The sequence below is a fragment of the Larimichthys crocea genome, chromosome X, assembly GCF_000972845.2.
Source record: "Larimichthys crocea isolate SSNF chromosome X, L_crocea_2.0, whole genome shotgun sequence".
Lineage (NCBI taxonomy): Eukaryota > Metazoa > Chordata > Actinopteri > Sciaenidae > Larimichthys > Larimichthys crocea.
In genome coordinates, this window is record NC_040020.1 from 20,802,919 (window position 1) to 20,819,583 (window position 16,665).

The window sequence follows — 16,665 nt, forward strand, 5'->3', positions numbered from 1 at the left end:
CTCCAGATCACAGATTACTTTAATAAATAAATTAAACAAGTGAAAGGTGGTAATTTTAGCTAAAACGTTCATGCATACCTAATGTAACTGTTATACAGTGGAATACAGAACTCGTCAATCTGTATCAGAAGGAGATGGGAGAGAAACTTGAGTGAGAAAGAAGAGAATAAATTAGTATGTAGGGATGAGGGATCTTTTGAAAAGCACATAACCTAAACTATGAAATATTTTTTGGGGTTCAAAATAAATTGTTCAATATGCAAAGTAGTTCTCTGGGATAAAACATTGCAAGAGGCAATGAGGTGTAAAGAACAAAACAAACAAAAAAAGTTCACTAAAGAGATAATTAACAATGTTTAGATTAGAGATTTATTACTCAGTTGTCACTGTTATACCTGGAGCTGAACGATCAATCTGTTTTCTATGTTTGACAGGAGCTGGTTGTAGCACTGAGTCACCTGGTGGTCCAGTATGAGAGCAACTTCTGTACAGTTGCCCTCCAGTTTATAGAAGAAGAGAAGAACTACACAGTGCCGTCACCAGCCAACACCGCCGGTAATGTAGACACACACATGCACACACACACAGTTTGTATTTTTAAAATGACTGGATTTTAGAACAAGAATGCAGCAGACCAAAATTGAGGAAGACTCTGGATACAGATTGAAACTATGTACAACAATTTATCTCCCTTAACTCTTACACAGCACATTGTAACGTTTAACAAAATGTTAAATGTTTACAGTGAACAGTCTTAAATTGCATGAAACCATGTCTACAAAGATTCAAGGATTGCTCTCCAAGTCTCATTCAAATGTTAATGGAAGAGAAATATGTTATGATGCAAAAATCCATCTTTACTGGACTGAACTGGCACAAAATGACAGATCTGTCAGTGCCAGGTGAAAAAGATGGTGGGAAAATATGGGTGCCATAATCAACGGACTTTGTAAGCTGTAGAATTTCCTAAACTGTGACCAGATTTTATGTGGAACAGAAGGAATTGACAATGTGGGGTTTCTGACAAATATGAGAAGGTCATCTGCATAAAACGCTACCTTGTGCAATGAATCACCTCCAGTTATCCCTTCAAATACATGCCTCTATCACAGTCGAATGTTTTTTTTTTTTTTTTTTTTTTTTTTTTTTTTTTTTTTTTTTTTTTTTTAATGCAAGATTATCCTCACACTGACTTGACGTATGTCTTCTTGTGTCTTTTCATGTCCAGAGCCTGGTAACCTGACTCCAGTGAGAGACAGCCCTGCCATCCCACGCCTGCGATCAGTCAACTCCTACACCAACATCCGAGCTGCTACCACTGCCCGCAACCTGAACAAGAGCCTGCAGAACCTCAACCTCAACGAAGAGGGTAAGAGGGAGAAGGAGTGCTGAGGAATGGAGCAAGAAAGAAAATAAGGCAGATTAAAGAGAGATAAATAAGATAAAACAGAAATTAAATGAAGACAAAGAAGATGATTGAGTCAGCTGAATGAAAGAAATGAACCCAAGGAGAGACCATTAGCACATTTCATTAGGTTTTCTCCCTTTATATCAGCTGAGGACTATGGATGTAACAGTCCTCAGGGTTACTTTTTCATTCCCGAGACTGACTCAGTGAGTATTAATAACAATCTTCACATCCAGCAAAGAGGTTGTGACCAGTTTGCCAAGCGGTGAGAATAGTTCACTGTGTGGTGTGTGGATATTTATTCCAATCTAGCTCCCACATGCACAAGTAACTGGAAAATGCTCAACATTGTTGTGATCCATGTGCTACACGTGTATGTTGTGCTGCACGATGTAGTTGTGTAATAAGTGTTATCAAGATACTGGCTTCCAAAATAATGCTGCCTCTTCAGTGGCTCTTTCCCAAAGCGCCCCCTATCCACTGGCACTACACAAAAAAAAAGTAAAGCTCGCAGTGTTGGGAGGAACTCCACTTTAGGGGGTCAAGCAGCAGGACCCATCAAAAAACAATTTTAGTTAAATTTGTCAGTTTTACTTGAATTAAGGTTTTTGTTTTCTGCTTCAAACTCCAAAAGCCTTTTTAATTGGCTGATGTCTCCTGAGAATGTTATTAATTTTAGCAGTTTCATGGTGGGGTTCAAATTGTCCTGAGCATGGGTGAAGCCCCATTCTTTCCGTCATAGTCCTGTACAGTACAGTTTTTATGAAGTGACTCTCCTCAGTATCCCTTTAATAAATCAGAACTGGGTTCTCTGTTTTTAAGCTCCACTTTGAAATTGGCCACAGGTTTCATTGATGCTCAGACTCTAAACTCTAATCTTCTTTTTTCTGGTTTGCAATTGTGAGCTGTCCATGGTGCTGAACTGTAGACTGGCTCAGGAAGGTTTTCACTGTTAGACACAGTCCAGGCTCTTAATCATGAGCAGGAAACATCTGTCACCATGGATACTCATCAATTCTTAAGAAAACTATATTTTGTGGTTCCTGTAGATGCATTACACACCAAAACACAGATGTATATTCTTCAAATGTTTTTTTTTATGGAAAGTAACACTGAAAATAATTTATTGACAAAGTAATGTCTTATTTTCACAAAAAAAATGGAAAAAGGCATTTTTTTGTGGACTTTGCTGCTTTGATATGGCCCCTAATATATGTCCCTAATAGATGCAGGGTAGGTGGGGAAGGTGTGTAGCGGCCAGAGTGAGATTGATCCTATCTGATCAATCACAGGCATTTGTTTTCAAGCATGCTGCAATTATATCTGCTTCTCAAGCAGTCGTAGCTGTGAGGAAAAACTCAAGAAACCTGCAGCTGCATTCTGTTTGAAGATGGGAAAATGTCTTTGATTAGTTTGAGTTAAAAATCTGCACTTTTCAGAGTTTTTTTTTCCTGGTGAAGTGTGGAAAAGAAGCAAGTTAAACTGTGAATTTATGACAGGAGAACTAGTTTACATCTAGAGATAGATTCAGAATTATGATAGATAATCTTCAGCATCATAATCCTGTAATAATTTAAGCTATCCTAACCTCTGTGTCCGCAGCTTTGCTGTCACTTCTGAGCTCTTGACCTCCTGTTTCTGTCACTGCTTCGTGGCTCAGACAGCTAAAACTAACCGACCGCCCTCTTGTCTAACGCTCCCAGACTGAGTAATGCATAAGCCCTGAGTGGAGCTAAATCACTGGCACTTGGTGAAGCACGTAACCTACTGCTGACACCATTTCTAATTCACATTCTCAGTGCTTATTCCAATATGCAGCAGTGTTTATCATCAATAAGCACAGATCAGAACGCATTTCCATTCTCAACCAATCTCCATTTCCACATTTCAGCCTGCAGTGGCTTTGGAGGATACATGGCGTTTGGTTTTGCATGAGTCAGAGTAATGTTCGGTGATAAGGAGAGCTACTGCAGGAGATGACTGAGCCTGACAGCTCAAATTAAGTTATGAGCACGTTCCAGTGTTGGCATATAGCCACCAAGTGTAAAGGCTCCTCACACCTTATTGGCGATTGGCTTTGTTTTTGTCTTTTTACAACAAGAATAATAATAATAAATGTTATTTATATAGCACTTTTACTGCAGCCAAAGTGCTTTCTAAACAAAATAAGAGCCTCTTCTTCTTCCTCCTCAATTCATATTACATTTATGATGCTCATGATTTTTTTTTTTTTTTTTTGCTGCTTGGATCTAAAGCTATATGTGTGTATGTGTGTTTTCCTTCATCCAGGTGGACCAGCGGCCTTCTCTCCTGGAAACCTGAGCACCAGCAGCAGTGCCAGCAGCACCCTGGGGAGCCCCGACAACGACGAGTACATTCTTTCCTTCGAGACCATCGACAAAATGCGAAGGGTGTCCTCCTATTCTTCCCTCAACTCCCTCATAGGTAACAGCCTGTACTGCAGCTCTGCAGGGCCTGTCTGTGTTTTATTCCAAATTTTTAGTATTATTATTATTTTTTTTTTGCACATAAAGGTAGGCGTTGGTAAGACATGGGCACCAGAAAGGGAGGATCTAAAGAAGAGACACTAGTGAGCTGCATTATGGGAAGTGTAGGGTCCTTTTCCAATTTGAGTCAAAATAGTCCCCTACAATTAAAATCTCTCTCTTTTTTGACAATTAAAACATAGAACCAAAAAAAGCTGCACTCTTTTGGGTCAAATGACTATGCATGACCCGTTTAGGTGTTTTGGGTTCACGTGACGAACTTTGTTTCCAGCTGGAGCGGGAAGCTGTTTTCAGCAGAAAGGCTCAAATGAACCCCCTGTACAAGACCTAAATACCTTCCTGGCACCAAACATAAGATGGATGAATTAGTAACTAACTAGCAAACACAGTGAAGCATCTAGCAGCTGAAGACCCAATTATTTTTCTCAGGAGGTGCTGGAGGCAGCACATAGCTAAAAGGAGTATGAATGATCAATTGCATCCCACGAACACAAATTCTGACATTGCTTTGTGGTGACTACATGTGTAACCAGTTCACTGACACTTTAGCTATATAAGTTTAATAATTTCTTAACACGTGAAATGTGTGTTTTTCACTTCTGGCCACAAGTGGCCAAAAAGGCTGATTAATGCAGATACATTTTACTGTTAAACCCACAGACATTTTCTGATAGATGTGTTGTTTTTGGAACTGTGAGGATCTATTTTTCTATTCATGACATCATCATGATATAAATTTTGCGCACTGTATCTGTTTTGTGAACAGTATACCAACCATGCCTCTAGAGTCAGTGCTGTAGATCACTGGACCTGGCACAGTGTTGCACACAGAAACTGCCCTTCCATGAGCCAGCAACAGGCCAGAGAGAGGGTGAAACAACATGAACAAGAGAAGTGACAGAGAGGGAAGCTCAAAGCCCAAGAATAAATCAAGTTTGCAGATGTATAAAGGACGGCAGAGCAGAGGGGGTGGGCAGGATAAGACCCCACGAGTCACCTGAGGCCATTAAAGTGCTTTTCCTAGTAAACACTGAATGTGAACCTGTTCAGTTACCTCTGTTCTCAGGTGATTGGCGGGCTCCACCATGCGCCCTGACAGCCTGTTTGTGTGCGAGCAGGAAAACCATTTACTCACTCTCACCGCCCTCGGGAAAGGGAAAAAGGGGAGAGGGGATTCCCTCTATTTTTCCTTTTCTTTCATTGTTTTCTTCATGTTGCATTCCACGTTACAAACCCTATTGTAATCTCCGAGCCGCCCTGTCATGTCCAGGCTTGTGATTTTTGCACGGCACAGTGGAAAATGAGTCGAAATGGGAAATCGAATGGAAAAGTAAATTGAGCTCTGGAGAATGGTGAATTTGACTTGGCAGGGAAGTAGGTTCAGGTACTATAATGAAATTTCCTTTTCAGCGTGTTCGGTTTGATTTGTTCCTTAAATGAATGCCACCTTATTTTAGGTGTACCACCTGACTCAGTCAGGCTTCATATCGGTCCTATGAGGGAACAGTCCAATTTCCTTTGCTCTTAAATTCAAGTTTAACACAATCTGCTGTGTAAATCTGAACACTCTCATACACACTGTACACACTTCATTTTGAACTCATATGCACATTTTTCCTCTGTAACACTCACAGACAAAATGCATCTTATCATTTTTACTATGAGAAGACACCTCAGGTGATCCTCTAATCTGAGATTTTACAAATAATCCAGATTTAATCAAACCCAAACTAAAGTTCACCCTTGTGAGCCAGCTGCACTAGTAAGACTTCTTTTTAGGACACAGGTATCATGGGACACAGAGCATGGAAATGACTGTTAGATGAAAAACAACAACAATATAAACAGCCCGGTGCAGCACTTGCTCTCATTACCCTTTTATCCGATGTATTTAGCATTCGATGTCCGGTTAAACCTTTTTCAAGCTGCTTGTGGGCCCTTAATGCCGCTGTGAGGTCCCTGTGTAAACAGGTTAAAAGACATATTGGCCCCTCGCCCACTAAGCTGTGCCCCCGCCACGGCTGAAAAGAGTCCCAGCCTCCCAGCACGCTTGTTTATTACCTCGCAGTGTGCTGCATGTATAAACAGGCAGGGCGCAGCAGATGAATAGGTGGCTGATAGCATAAAGGAAAGGCTGAAATACACGCCTGAGCGCAGATGAATTTGATGTTTCTGTTGTCACTTACATTTGGTTATCCAACTCCGCCGAGACTTCACTTGTCATCTTGACTTTTTTGTTGTTGACTCATTTGCTTCTGTCTTTTGTTCAGTTTGAAGTTGTTTCCTTAGGACTCCCGGGGCTCTATTTTTCATCTCACCTGAAAAATTTATTAACTTGTTTCTCTCCTTTTTGGTGTAGAGCAGCATACATCCTGAGCTTTATTACATCTGTTTTAACACTGCAAACAAACAAACAAACACACTGAAACAAAATGCTGAGAGGTGAAGTGCTTTGTATATTATAGTGTAGCAGTTTAGAACCAAGTGAAACCATAAATGCAGCAGCTGCTGGACACTAGCCTGCAGTAAACCAGCAAGATACCAGAGCTGTGTGGGAGTTAGGGCAGAGTTCCAGTAGTGATTTATTGATTTACATTTGAAACATTCATTCTTCTCTTTTTTTGTCTTTGCCCTCTTACTATAATTTGTACAAATCCTACTACATTGTTAAAATCACAGCAGCATCTCTCTGAGTCTGTAGTGGAAAAAAAAAAGAAAACCTGCACATGCTTCTCTTCTCTGCTACGAGTGTGCTGTATCCCCCTTTTGTTCTTCCTTTCTTGTTACATGGTTGTCCACACAAATGGTCAGCAAAACCAAAACAAGGAGCTCGTCTTCTTCTCTCTGTCATGAGGTCGCCATCTTGTTTTCTCATGAGCATATGTTTAACATGTCTACACACTCAGACCTCTGACTGCAGTGTGTATTCGAAGGTGTGATCTCTGTCCGTGTCCACAGCGGTTCATGCCTGTGTTGTAGGTTTGATTTATTTTTTATTTTTAATAAACCATAGTATTGGACAACTTGAACTTTTAATCCGATGATGGTGTTAAAGGATCACCAAAATGATGAGCAAAATTCTGCGACAATTCATCTTGTAGATGTAGATTTTTCACTGGATACATGAACGTTTTGACCTCCTGATGGTCATTGTGGATCAGCGAAGCCATCAGGATTACTCCTTATTTACAGTACTTGTTCATGCCTTCATGCCTTAATCCCAGTGGATCCTAAAGGATGTGCCGCTTCAAATTTCCCCCCATCCTTGGCAGCATTTTTACCTCACTCCAAGTCAAACTTACCAAGCTTATTAATATTTCACATTGTTTCTGGTCGACTTTTTTTGCTCGGAGGAGTCCAACTCTGCACAATATCTGGTATGCGATCTGCCTCTGTAACACAAAGCACTTAGCTCAGCCATCGCTGTCATACTTCCTCTCTGGGCTTTCAATAACATGCCAAATTCCATGGCTGTGCATCGAATAGTTATCGAGATGTTTAACTGGAAACCAAGAATGTCTCATTGTGGAGTTGGATCAAAGGATCATGGGATTCATCCTCTGGGAATCATGAATGTCATCTGTGTGTGTGTGTGTGTGTGTTTGTATGTGTGTGTGTGTTTGTATGTGTGTGTGTGTTTGTATGTGTGTGTGAATGAGAGAGAACATTTTAAAGCTTTACAAAGGCGTGTAAGGTATCACCGTGCCTAACATTTGCTGAATCTGCGGTGACATTTATATTTTGTCACATCAAGGGCTGAAAATCTCTCCTACCTGTGTCAGTGTATTTGAGGCGTTTAAAGAGCTTCACAGATATGATTTGGTGCTGCTTACACTGCTTACATCTCCCTGTGAAATACATTTAAAATATGCCTCACAGAGGAGTTTCTTCTGCTTTCAAACGTTCTGATGCATGTTTTATGCCTCAACCATTTACAGCTCCAAAAATCGCTATGCAGTGTTGAAAGTATTTTATGTCATCGGCCAGAATTGAGGAGGCCATAAAACAGTGATGCAGTGGTTCATTTAGCCAATAATTAACATCTTTTACTACTGTACATCCATTTCTGGTTGCACAAGTCTTCAAATGACACAAGTGTCAAGTCAGGACAAGTCACTGGTGCAGCGTTCAGCCAGTGAGTAATGTGAGCCGTCACCTTCCCTCATGTGGACTGTGTAGAGGCGGTGCGCTAGTAATTTGTGCGCACCCATAATGTAGCGCAGCGAATGGGAGAGGAACCATATTTCACATTTATCAACTGGCTGTTTACGGCAGCAGGTAGCACGCTGGCTAGCCATCACTAATCATATCCTGGCCCTCAGGCTACACCCTAATCACCTCTTTAACTTCCTCACTCACTTCCTCTTCCTCCTCATGCCATGTCTATCTTTACATACCTCTCCTCTTCATTCTTCTCTTCCCTCCCCTCACTCTGTCTTTCTGACCCATCCCTACTATATCCCAAGCCAGTATATAGGCTTCTGAAATGTCCTTTTTTGCTGCATCTTTATACCTTCCTACCTTTTTGCTCCACACCTTTTCCAGATTCCTCCTTGTTCCATAGTCGTATCCTTCCCCCAGCTGTAGCCATCCACCCCCCTTCTCTTCTTTATTGTAATCATCCCTTCTTGGTCTCCTGTCTTTGAAGTATGCAACCATTGAACCATCTTGGCTCTCTCTGGGGATGAATCTGAGCTGTAAGAGGGTCAAGGTTTCAGTCAGTGCTTTTCCACAGCACCCTAAGGAGTTTGCAGCTCCAGGGCTCGGCCTGTGCACCTCGTGTGAAAAAGGGACAAGGGAAGCAGGGAGATGATAAAAAGGAAATGAAATAAGAGCGGTCATCCTCAGGGGTCAAGTTCATATGACCCACCTGCATGTTTGGGAAGATGTGAGGAGGAGAAGCAAAGAGAGGGAGAGACAGAGCAGTGGAGGCAAAATGAGAAACGGCAACAGTTGGAGACTATTAGTGCTCAGCGTCCCTGTGGCTGACACCGAGGGAGAAGAGAAAGACGACAGATTGAAGCTGACAGACAAAGGAACATTTAGTGGGAGACAAAGCAGAAAAGGCACAGCAGCGGGGATGGGAGGTTCGGTGCACTGCAGAGACAACGGGAGCCGGGAGCATAAAGAAAGGGGGAGGGTGTGCGGCAAGGAAGGATGCTAACGCCGGGAGATGCACGACTGGCACGTTGACGCCCCAAACAAAGTCATGTCAGGAAGTAGATCTCAAGGAAACGACAGCAGACGGATGGTGTGGATGGCAAATGAGCAAACAAGCAGGCAGGGGCTTTTAAAAGAACATTTAAAAAATGACAAACAAACTGAAGAGTGAAAATGAGAAAATTGTCAACTTTAGCTGGAAAGACAACGCTGAAGATGCGATGAACAAAACCACCTGACAGAAGGAGACACTTTGTTCATTTGTATTCATGATAAACACAACAGAGAGCCAGCGGCCTGTAGTATGTGTGTGAGTGTGTGTATATGTGTTGTTTAATGATATACATTACCTGACACTGGAGGTCATTTTCCCTCTGCCACCTCAACACACCCAACAACTGCCGGAGAGGAAAATGACCCGTGGCTGTAGCATGATGCTAATGAGATGAATTGTGCATTAGCTGTTAGAGCTGCTGTGTTAATGAACTGGGATGGGGGGTGGTGAGAGTTACACCAGAGTGAGATGTTTATGTCAGAGTGTGTGTAGTCATCTCTCTGATATATGTACATGTGTATGATTTGTGTGTTAACTTTCAAATATGTTGAACTTTATTTCTTCTGCGTGTCTTTCCAGGTGTGTCATTCAACAGTGTTTACACTCAGATCTGGAGAGTGCTGCTGCATCTCGCCGCGGACCCCTTCCCTGAGGTGTCAGATCTGGCCATGAAGGTCCTTAACAGCATAGCATACAAGGTACATTTTAGAGCTTGTGTCTTCATCATGAACCAGCGTTCAAGGAGGAGCTCAGGGGTTGTTAGACTTGTTAAGTTGTGCTGTTTTAGTGGTTGTATCATGCTCATTAAAAGTCATTTTGAGATGTGCATCAGCTCATTTTTCAGAGTGTAACGTAATGGGGTTGTTAGGATTTACTCTTTGCCTCTGTGTCTGTATGTCACCACATGGTTATGGAGTGAAAAAGAACTGTTTCCAGCACACACGCCCCTCCCTCCCACTGGCATTCACTTCCTCCAAAAAGCCATTACTTTTGTGCAAATGCAATTAAGGGCCAATGACTCCCTGAGGCTTGGCAGAGCAGAGCAGAGCCAAAGAGGCTGCCGTAACTTAAGGAGTCATAATAAGCACTATAGCCCCACCACCCATCCTCACCCTTAGGCAGAATTTCTTGTATTTCCTACCACCAAGACCAATTGTCCCCTCAGTTACCTTCAGACGAGTTGTGTCTCTGCTGTAAGACTCCCCACTGGACTGTAATAAAAAAAACAACAGGACTTGATTTATAATATAATGCAATAGACTTCTTCTACCAGCTAATGCACTGTGCTGTCTGGGTGGCACCGCAACACACTTCTGTAGCATCAGTTTCTGTGTACCTGCAGAGCTGAAGTCAACTGAGCGAACTGTGGTGTCACATTTTATAAAAACTGACAGCTAACAAACTAATTTTCAGCGATGCTCTAATCCCAGGGCAGGAACACAAGAAGACAATTCAATCTAGAGCTGCACTTCCACCCCAGACCTCCTGCTTCATCTTTGGGGCTCTGTTAATAGAAGAGCTGTAGATTTTAGACTCAATGTCTTGATGTGACTCAAGTCTTGACTTGATTGATAAAAATGAGGACACAAGCTTTCACTGCCTGGAGGCTCGAAACCTGAAAGAAAAACATTCAGTTGTCGGGTTTTGACCTGGTGAATCAACAATAAAGAGACAGCGAGAGGTGGCCCTTCCATTGCCACACAGGTTGAGCACTTCATTAGTCAGCCTATGCTAATGCATCAAATGCTGTATCATTTTAATGCTCTGCACTGATACTTGCACCTCAACCTACTCTCCAGGACATGATACTTCACTTGCAAATCATTAAATTGGACTTTAAAGTTGATGTGGCCTGGTGTGGAGTGGCTTCATGCTTGACTTGGGCTTGCCTCAGTCAACGTGAAACTTCACTTGAGACCTGTTGCAATAGGCTTGAGACTTGACTTGCGCTTGTTTCAGTTGACCTGGAAATCATTTAATTTGGCTTGAAAGTTGAAGTTGAAACTTTAACTGTTTTTGATTGAATTGATAATTGACTTGGGCTTGTCTCAGTTGACAAAGAAGTCTTATGTCAACTGAGACAAGCCCGAGTTGTCTCGGGCAACTTGATATTTGACTCAGACTGTAGTTGGCTGATTTGAGGTTTTAATTGACTTCACTTGAGCTTATCTCAGTTTAACATGAGCCGTGGGCTTGTTTTGATTGCCTTAAAAGCATCTCTTTGAGATCACACATTCCTCTTTGGCTTTGGTTGTACACAAACATCACAGTGTACCTTGCAATGAGTCCGACAAAACTGTATGATGTTGAGAGACTGAAGCTCTTCCTGTGTTGCCTGCACACCAGAAAAGAAAAGACAAAGAGCAGTGTGACATTTACAAAAGGGAAAAAAAACTATCTAAACACCTTAGAAGTTAATGAGTTACATCATCAATGGAGTCCACTTTTCTCTTTTGTTTTCATCAGAGACAGTTTAATCAGAGAGCATTCAGCCAAGGTTCATAAGTGTTAACATTAGACTCACTGGGAATCCAGTTCTTTTAATTAGGTTTTTAAATGTCAAATGTTATTGATTTGTAACAAAGTGAACAAGGTCAGTAGCTAATTAAAATGTATTTGCTTCTCAGATGATGAAAGCAATAAATGTTTTTTTAATGTTTTTTTTTTCTTAATATACTCGTGTGTCCACTTTTTTCACTCACTGCTCAAGTTCGACTGCACTTTAATTGAAATCTGATTGACTTTTCACCTGACAAGCAGAAGTGATGAAAAAACGCATGACGCAAGTCCTTAAATCTTTGGATGGACTTTATCCTTCTCTTTTACTTGATAAGAAATGAGTGGTCATAGTCAAATGTTATGACTATGAGGCTTGAATTTTTTCTCACATGAAATATCTTTTCTCACACACTTAGCTCCAAGTTGCAAACTCCAATCATATCTTTTCGCCGATCAGTCAAGCATCTCTGACCAATCCCCTCTCACTGTTTTCATGTCAGCATTATACATGAAGACGGTGTTTGGCACTTTCTCCACCAGCTAAACATCTCTGAAGCACTTTCAATAATTAAACAGGAACATCTTTCTGAGCCATCATATGTGTCCTTACCAGAGCCTTATCTGTGTACAGTACACAGTAACTTGTTTGCTCACATGACTCACGTTCCAGTCAATTAATGATGGAGTTAGTGAGGAGAAGCGGGCTGAAACAGAGAGCAAGCTGTTTCGTGGCGTGTAGTGAAGCAGCTGGTAGAATCGATTACGCCACGTTTCCTGCTAATGTCGAGTTTTGCATATCTCATTTACTGAAGAGCTCGTCAGCAGATAAGACGCACGGCCTCCCGCGTTCGCATGATGTTTGTTTACCACATGTTGATGATCTGCGATTGTAGAATGAATAATCCATGAACATGTTGCATAATTGACTAATTTTATCTGATGAGCTTGCGATTTAGCATTCATACCAGCATCTGGTGAAAGGTGCTCAGAAAGTTCTCTTTCCTTAAGGGTAGTAAAGCAGAGGTTGGTGGCTGGCAACAAGATACAAGGTTGCTAATGGACTCCCGCTGACTGCTGAGGGAATAAAGCCTGTGACCTTTTTGTGCAGGACAGACTTGATAACCACTTATTCTACCTGTTGCTTCCTTTTGTTTGGGCTTTTAGTGTACAGCTGTACTTTTCCTAACTCCAGAAAGATTTAATGCTGCAGTGTGGAGATCATTTTCACCATTAGAAATGTCTGCTTCTACTGCATGGTGTCTGCCCTCATAGACACAAGCTGCTACCCATCGTCTTTCTATACATCACCCTTTCAATTTGTCTAAAATCAGCATATCTGCAAGTTATTTAACTAATTTTCTTTTTTGTCCTCCTCTTCATATTGAGTTTGTTGCACTTGGGTAGAAAAGGTACTTAGATTAGTGGCCGAGGTATTTCCATAATAACCCTTTCAGCTGGTTTTACTGATGTTTTGTTTCATTTCCAATTGCCTCTTAATGAAGGCGCTAACAGCTTACCCCAGTAACTGATGTCTTTTTCCCCATCACAAATCCAATCGGGTTGTATGTGTGTAAAGTTTGTATTCAAAACTTTTCTCTCAGCCTGTTAGACACACGCACACACAGCAAAAATACTGCAATCTTGTAATTAGCATAGAAATCAAATCAAAGGCAATCCCAGGTAGTAAAAATGCATTTGCCTGTGTTAACTAGATTTACACTGCGCAGAGTTTTCTCTCCACCTTCCTTGAGTAAACAACATCTCTGCTATTCATCAGTGATGTTTTTCCTCCTATGTCTTTATTAAGTTTACCCCTCCCTTGTGAGCAGCCATTAGACAAGTCACAATGAAGAGGTTATATTACCTGCTCGTCTTAATGAGATAAAGTTCTAGAGATTTAAGGAAATTTTGTGAAGTGCTTCACTTTTCACACACTGTTACAGTCGGAGGATTTTATGTATCACCTCTAATCCTGCTACATCCCCTGATGAGATGAGAGAAAATCAGAGAATTAACTCACAGTTTCTTTGTCGGCAGGCAACGATGAATGCCCGGCCTCAGCGGATCCTGGACTCTGGATCTCTTACCCAGTCAGCCCCAGCCAGCCCCACCAGCAAGGGCATGCATATCCACCAGGCTGGGTGAGGAAAGCTTTCTCAAACACATAAACAACCAGATATACAGAAAACTCACCAAAGCAAAGCCCCAAAACATACGCAGCAAACATACGCTCACAGACACAGTTTCATGTAATGAACTCGGCAGCAGGAGGAACCTTCAGCTGAGGAATATTAACTTCTTAGAAAAACAATTGCTTGCAGGATAAACCTCTTAAAAAGCTTAATCTCATTTTCAAGACAAATGGCTGGCAACAAAATGAGAGGACACACAGAGAGAGAACACAAAACATTTCATAAAATATCTATGTTGTGGACTGAACAACAACATGTGATATACTATAGAAAAAAGACACAAAATCTTAAAATTAAAAATAAATATGATTTGATATATCATGGATATGATAAGAGGCTAAATATTAATTATATAAATTAGGTTATGGGTATTCTTTGTTTTTTGTCCTCATGTTAATTTCTCCGTTCCTCCAGTGGCTCTCCTCCCATGCCCAGCACCAGCAGCTCCAGTTTGACCAATGAGGTGCCCAAACCCCCAGCAAGAGAGCAGCCGGCCACACGGCCTCCCTACACACCCACATTGGGAGGACAGGCGCCCCACTCCCACCAGTTCCCCCGCACTCGCAAGATGTTTGACAAGGGACCGGAGCAGGTAAAGGAACACTCTAAAATAAATGATCAGCAGCTGAAATGTTTGGTTTAAGTTGGTTTAAAAAATCTGTTTGTTTTTATCCGTTTGTCTAGTTAACTCTTTGAATTTGTGTGTGTGTGTGTGTGTGTGTGTGTGTGTGTGTGTGTGTACAGGCGGCTGAGGATGGTGACGAGCCGGGCGGTCACAGGAACTACATCAGTGCCGCCCTCCAGACGGGCCTGTGCGATTGGAGCGCCAAGTATTTCGCTCAGCCTGTCATGAAGGTAGTGTCACCGTCTGCCTGCTCTTTTCCAATCCGTTGTTCCTTTTTACCGTCTGCCAGTGTGAGTCAATCCTTTATGTGTCTGTGTATTGTTTGTTTTTTAATAGTGAGCCAGGAGGTTGCACTTAACCAGCTTAAAGCAACATGTCGGCTGACATATTGCTGTGAGAAGAAATGTAGGTAGAACGTTATTGAATTGAAAAGAAAAAAGGAAATCCATCTTTTTTTAATCAGGATTGAATTTAATCCTGTTTCATGACCAAAATGAGATTATAACGCAGTACAAGCACAACAGCCTAAAACAATGGACATGCTCGACCAGCAGCATCCAAAAGCTCAAGTGTTTGTTATAAAAACCTTTTGAGGACAGTAAAAGAGGAGAACCATGCCTGAGCCAAGAGGAACCACGTCTATCAGTGGGAGCCCTACAGAACGATTTAAGTTGATCATTCAGCCAAGCTTTGTGGTCCAGACTTCAGTGGATTATGTGTCTTTATTATGTGAGACGTTTACAGAGCAGTTCATAGTTCCACTGAGGGGGTGTCATATTATTTACTGTCCTGCCGTCCCTCATGTTAAGCCGCTTGAGAACATTTAAGTGGACACACAGCTGTGGGACTTTAATGACAAGCTGATGTGAGCAACGTGAACAATATCTTCCTTTTATTCCTCCACCAAGAATTCTAGTTCTTGAACAGCAGCTTAAAGTGGTTGCTAGGCAACAAAGAAGTGGTGATATGATGGGTAATTTTCCATTTTCAGCTAAATATTTATGTGAAGTGGAGGCACAGGTGCATGTCCGTCATGCATTTTACAACTCGTGGCTTCAGGAGTGACTGAGCCATCCGAGGACATGAACTCTATGTTGTATGATGTCTTTTCCAAAGTAATGAAGTCCTATGGAAAACAGCAGGGCAGGAACAGTGTGAGGAAATACCCACTGCTTGTCGAAGATGGCTTCACTGAATTTTTGAACTCTCTGTGCGCCATAAGCTAACATCCTCCTGAGTGAAATTTAAGATTAAAAGAAGGTCTTTTTACAGTGCACAGTAGTTGGTGCTGAATTTTGTAATATTAAATCAAGATGTCTCTTTAAACACTCTTAATAGTTCATCCTCCCTCGAAAAGAAAAGGTAAAACAGACAGAGTCAGCACATTTTGTCGAGGTTAAACAAAGAAGGAGGGATTTATTAAAAAATGGAGTCAAGCTTGACGGTCAAATAGAGGAGAAAATCTAAAGTTTAGGGAGTGTGGGAAGAAAAATAAGTAAGAAAAGTCTCAGTCACTCGTGTGTGCATGAGTGCAAAAGTGGCTGATACTGAAAGAGAGTGAAGAGAAAAGTAGATTTTAGTCAAATTAAATATTTACAACAAAAAGACATTTGAGGCAGAAAGAGTGAGGAGATAGACTGCACGGAAATGAAAAAGTAAGAAGTGATGAAAATAAAATGTCAGAAGGACAGACGACACCGAGGGGAAGATGGAGGTGGAAGGAGAGTGCAGGAGAATGAGAGAGGAGAGGAAAAAACAGACGTGTTGAAAGTGAAGTAAAGCTGCATGCCAGCAGGATGAAAGCAAGACAGAGACAGAAGTGGCAACAAAAGGTGATGAGAAGCAGAGAGTTGATTGGATGGGAAGAGCGAAGAGTGAGTGAAGGAGCAGGCAGAAGAAGAAGAGGAGGTGGAGGAGGAGGCAGAGACGGAGGAAAGAGGGAGTTTGCCGTAGCACAAATCAGAACGCTGTGTTGGCACAATTTTGAGTGCTGCCATAAAACTCCACTCCATTACAAAGCTGTGTGTGTGAGTACACCTCAAAGTGTGCACACAGGTTATCATATCACTGTGTCAGCAGCATGAGCAAAGTGTGTGTGTGTTGGTTTCAGAGTGCGTCCACGCCTACAGTTTTAGTGGTACGTGAGAAGCAAGGACATTGAAGGCTCTCTTCACATGAGAGTGAGTGTGATTAAAAAATGTTTCCACAGATAGCGGTTT

At 41.7% G+C, this 16,665-nt stretch overlaps 1 protein-coding gene across 6 annotated transcripts in view; it reads left to right on the forward strand.

The window, feature by feature from the left end:
• Positions 1 to 16,665, forward strand: part of rptor (regulatory associated protein of MTOR, complex 1) — a 199,637-nt gene that overhangs the window by 152,874 nt on the left and 30,098 nt on the right. For all 6 annotated transcript variants that reach the window (XM_027283102.1, XM_027283101.1, XM_019273899.2 and 3 more), the window contains 7 exons: positions 435 to 555; positions 1,229 to 1,369; positions 3,698 to 3,853; positions 9,710 to 9,828; positions 13,667 to 13,770; positions 14,236 to 14,413; positions 14,566 to 14,676. In XM_027283102.1, coding sequence (XP_027138903.1) covers positions 435 to 555; positions 1,229 to 1,369; positions 3,698 to 3,853; positions 9,710 to 9,828; positions 13,667 to 13,770; positions 14,236 to 14,413; positions 14,566 to 14,676 — 930 coding nt within the window. The remainder of the gene's footprint in view (positions 1 to 434; positions 556 to 1,228; positions 1,370 to 3,697; positions 3,854 to 9,709; positions 9,829 to 13,666; positions 13,771 to 14,235; positions 14,414 to 14,565; positions 14,677 to 16,665) is intronic.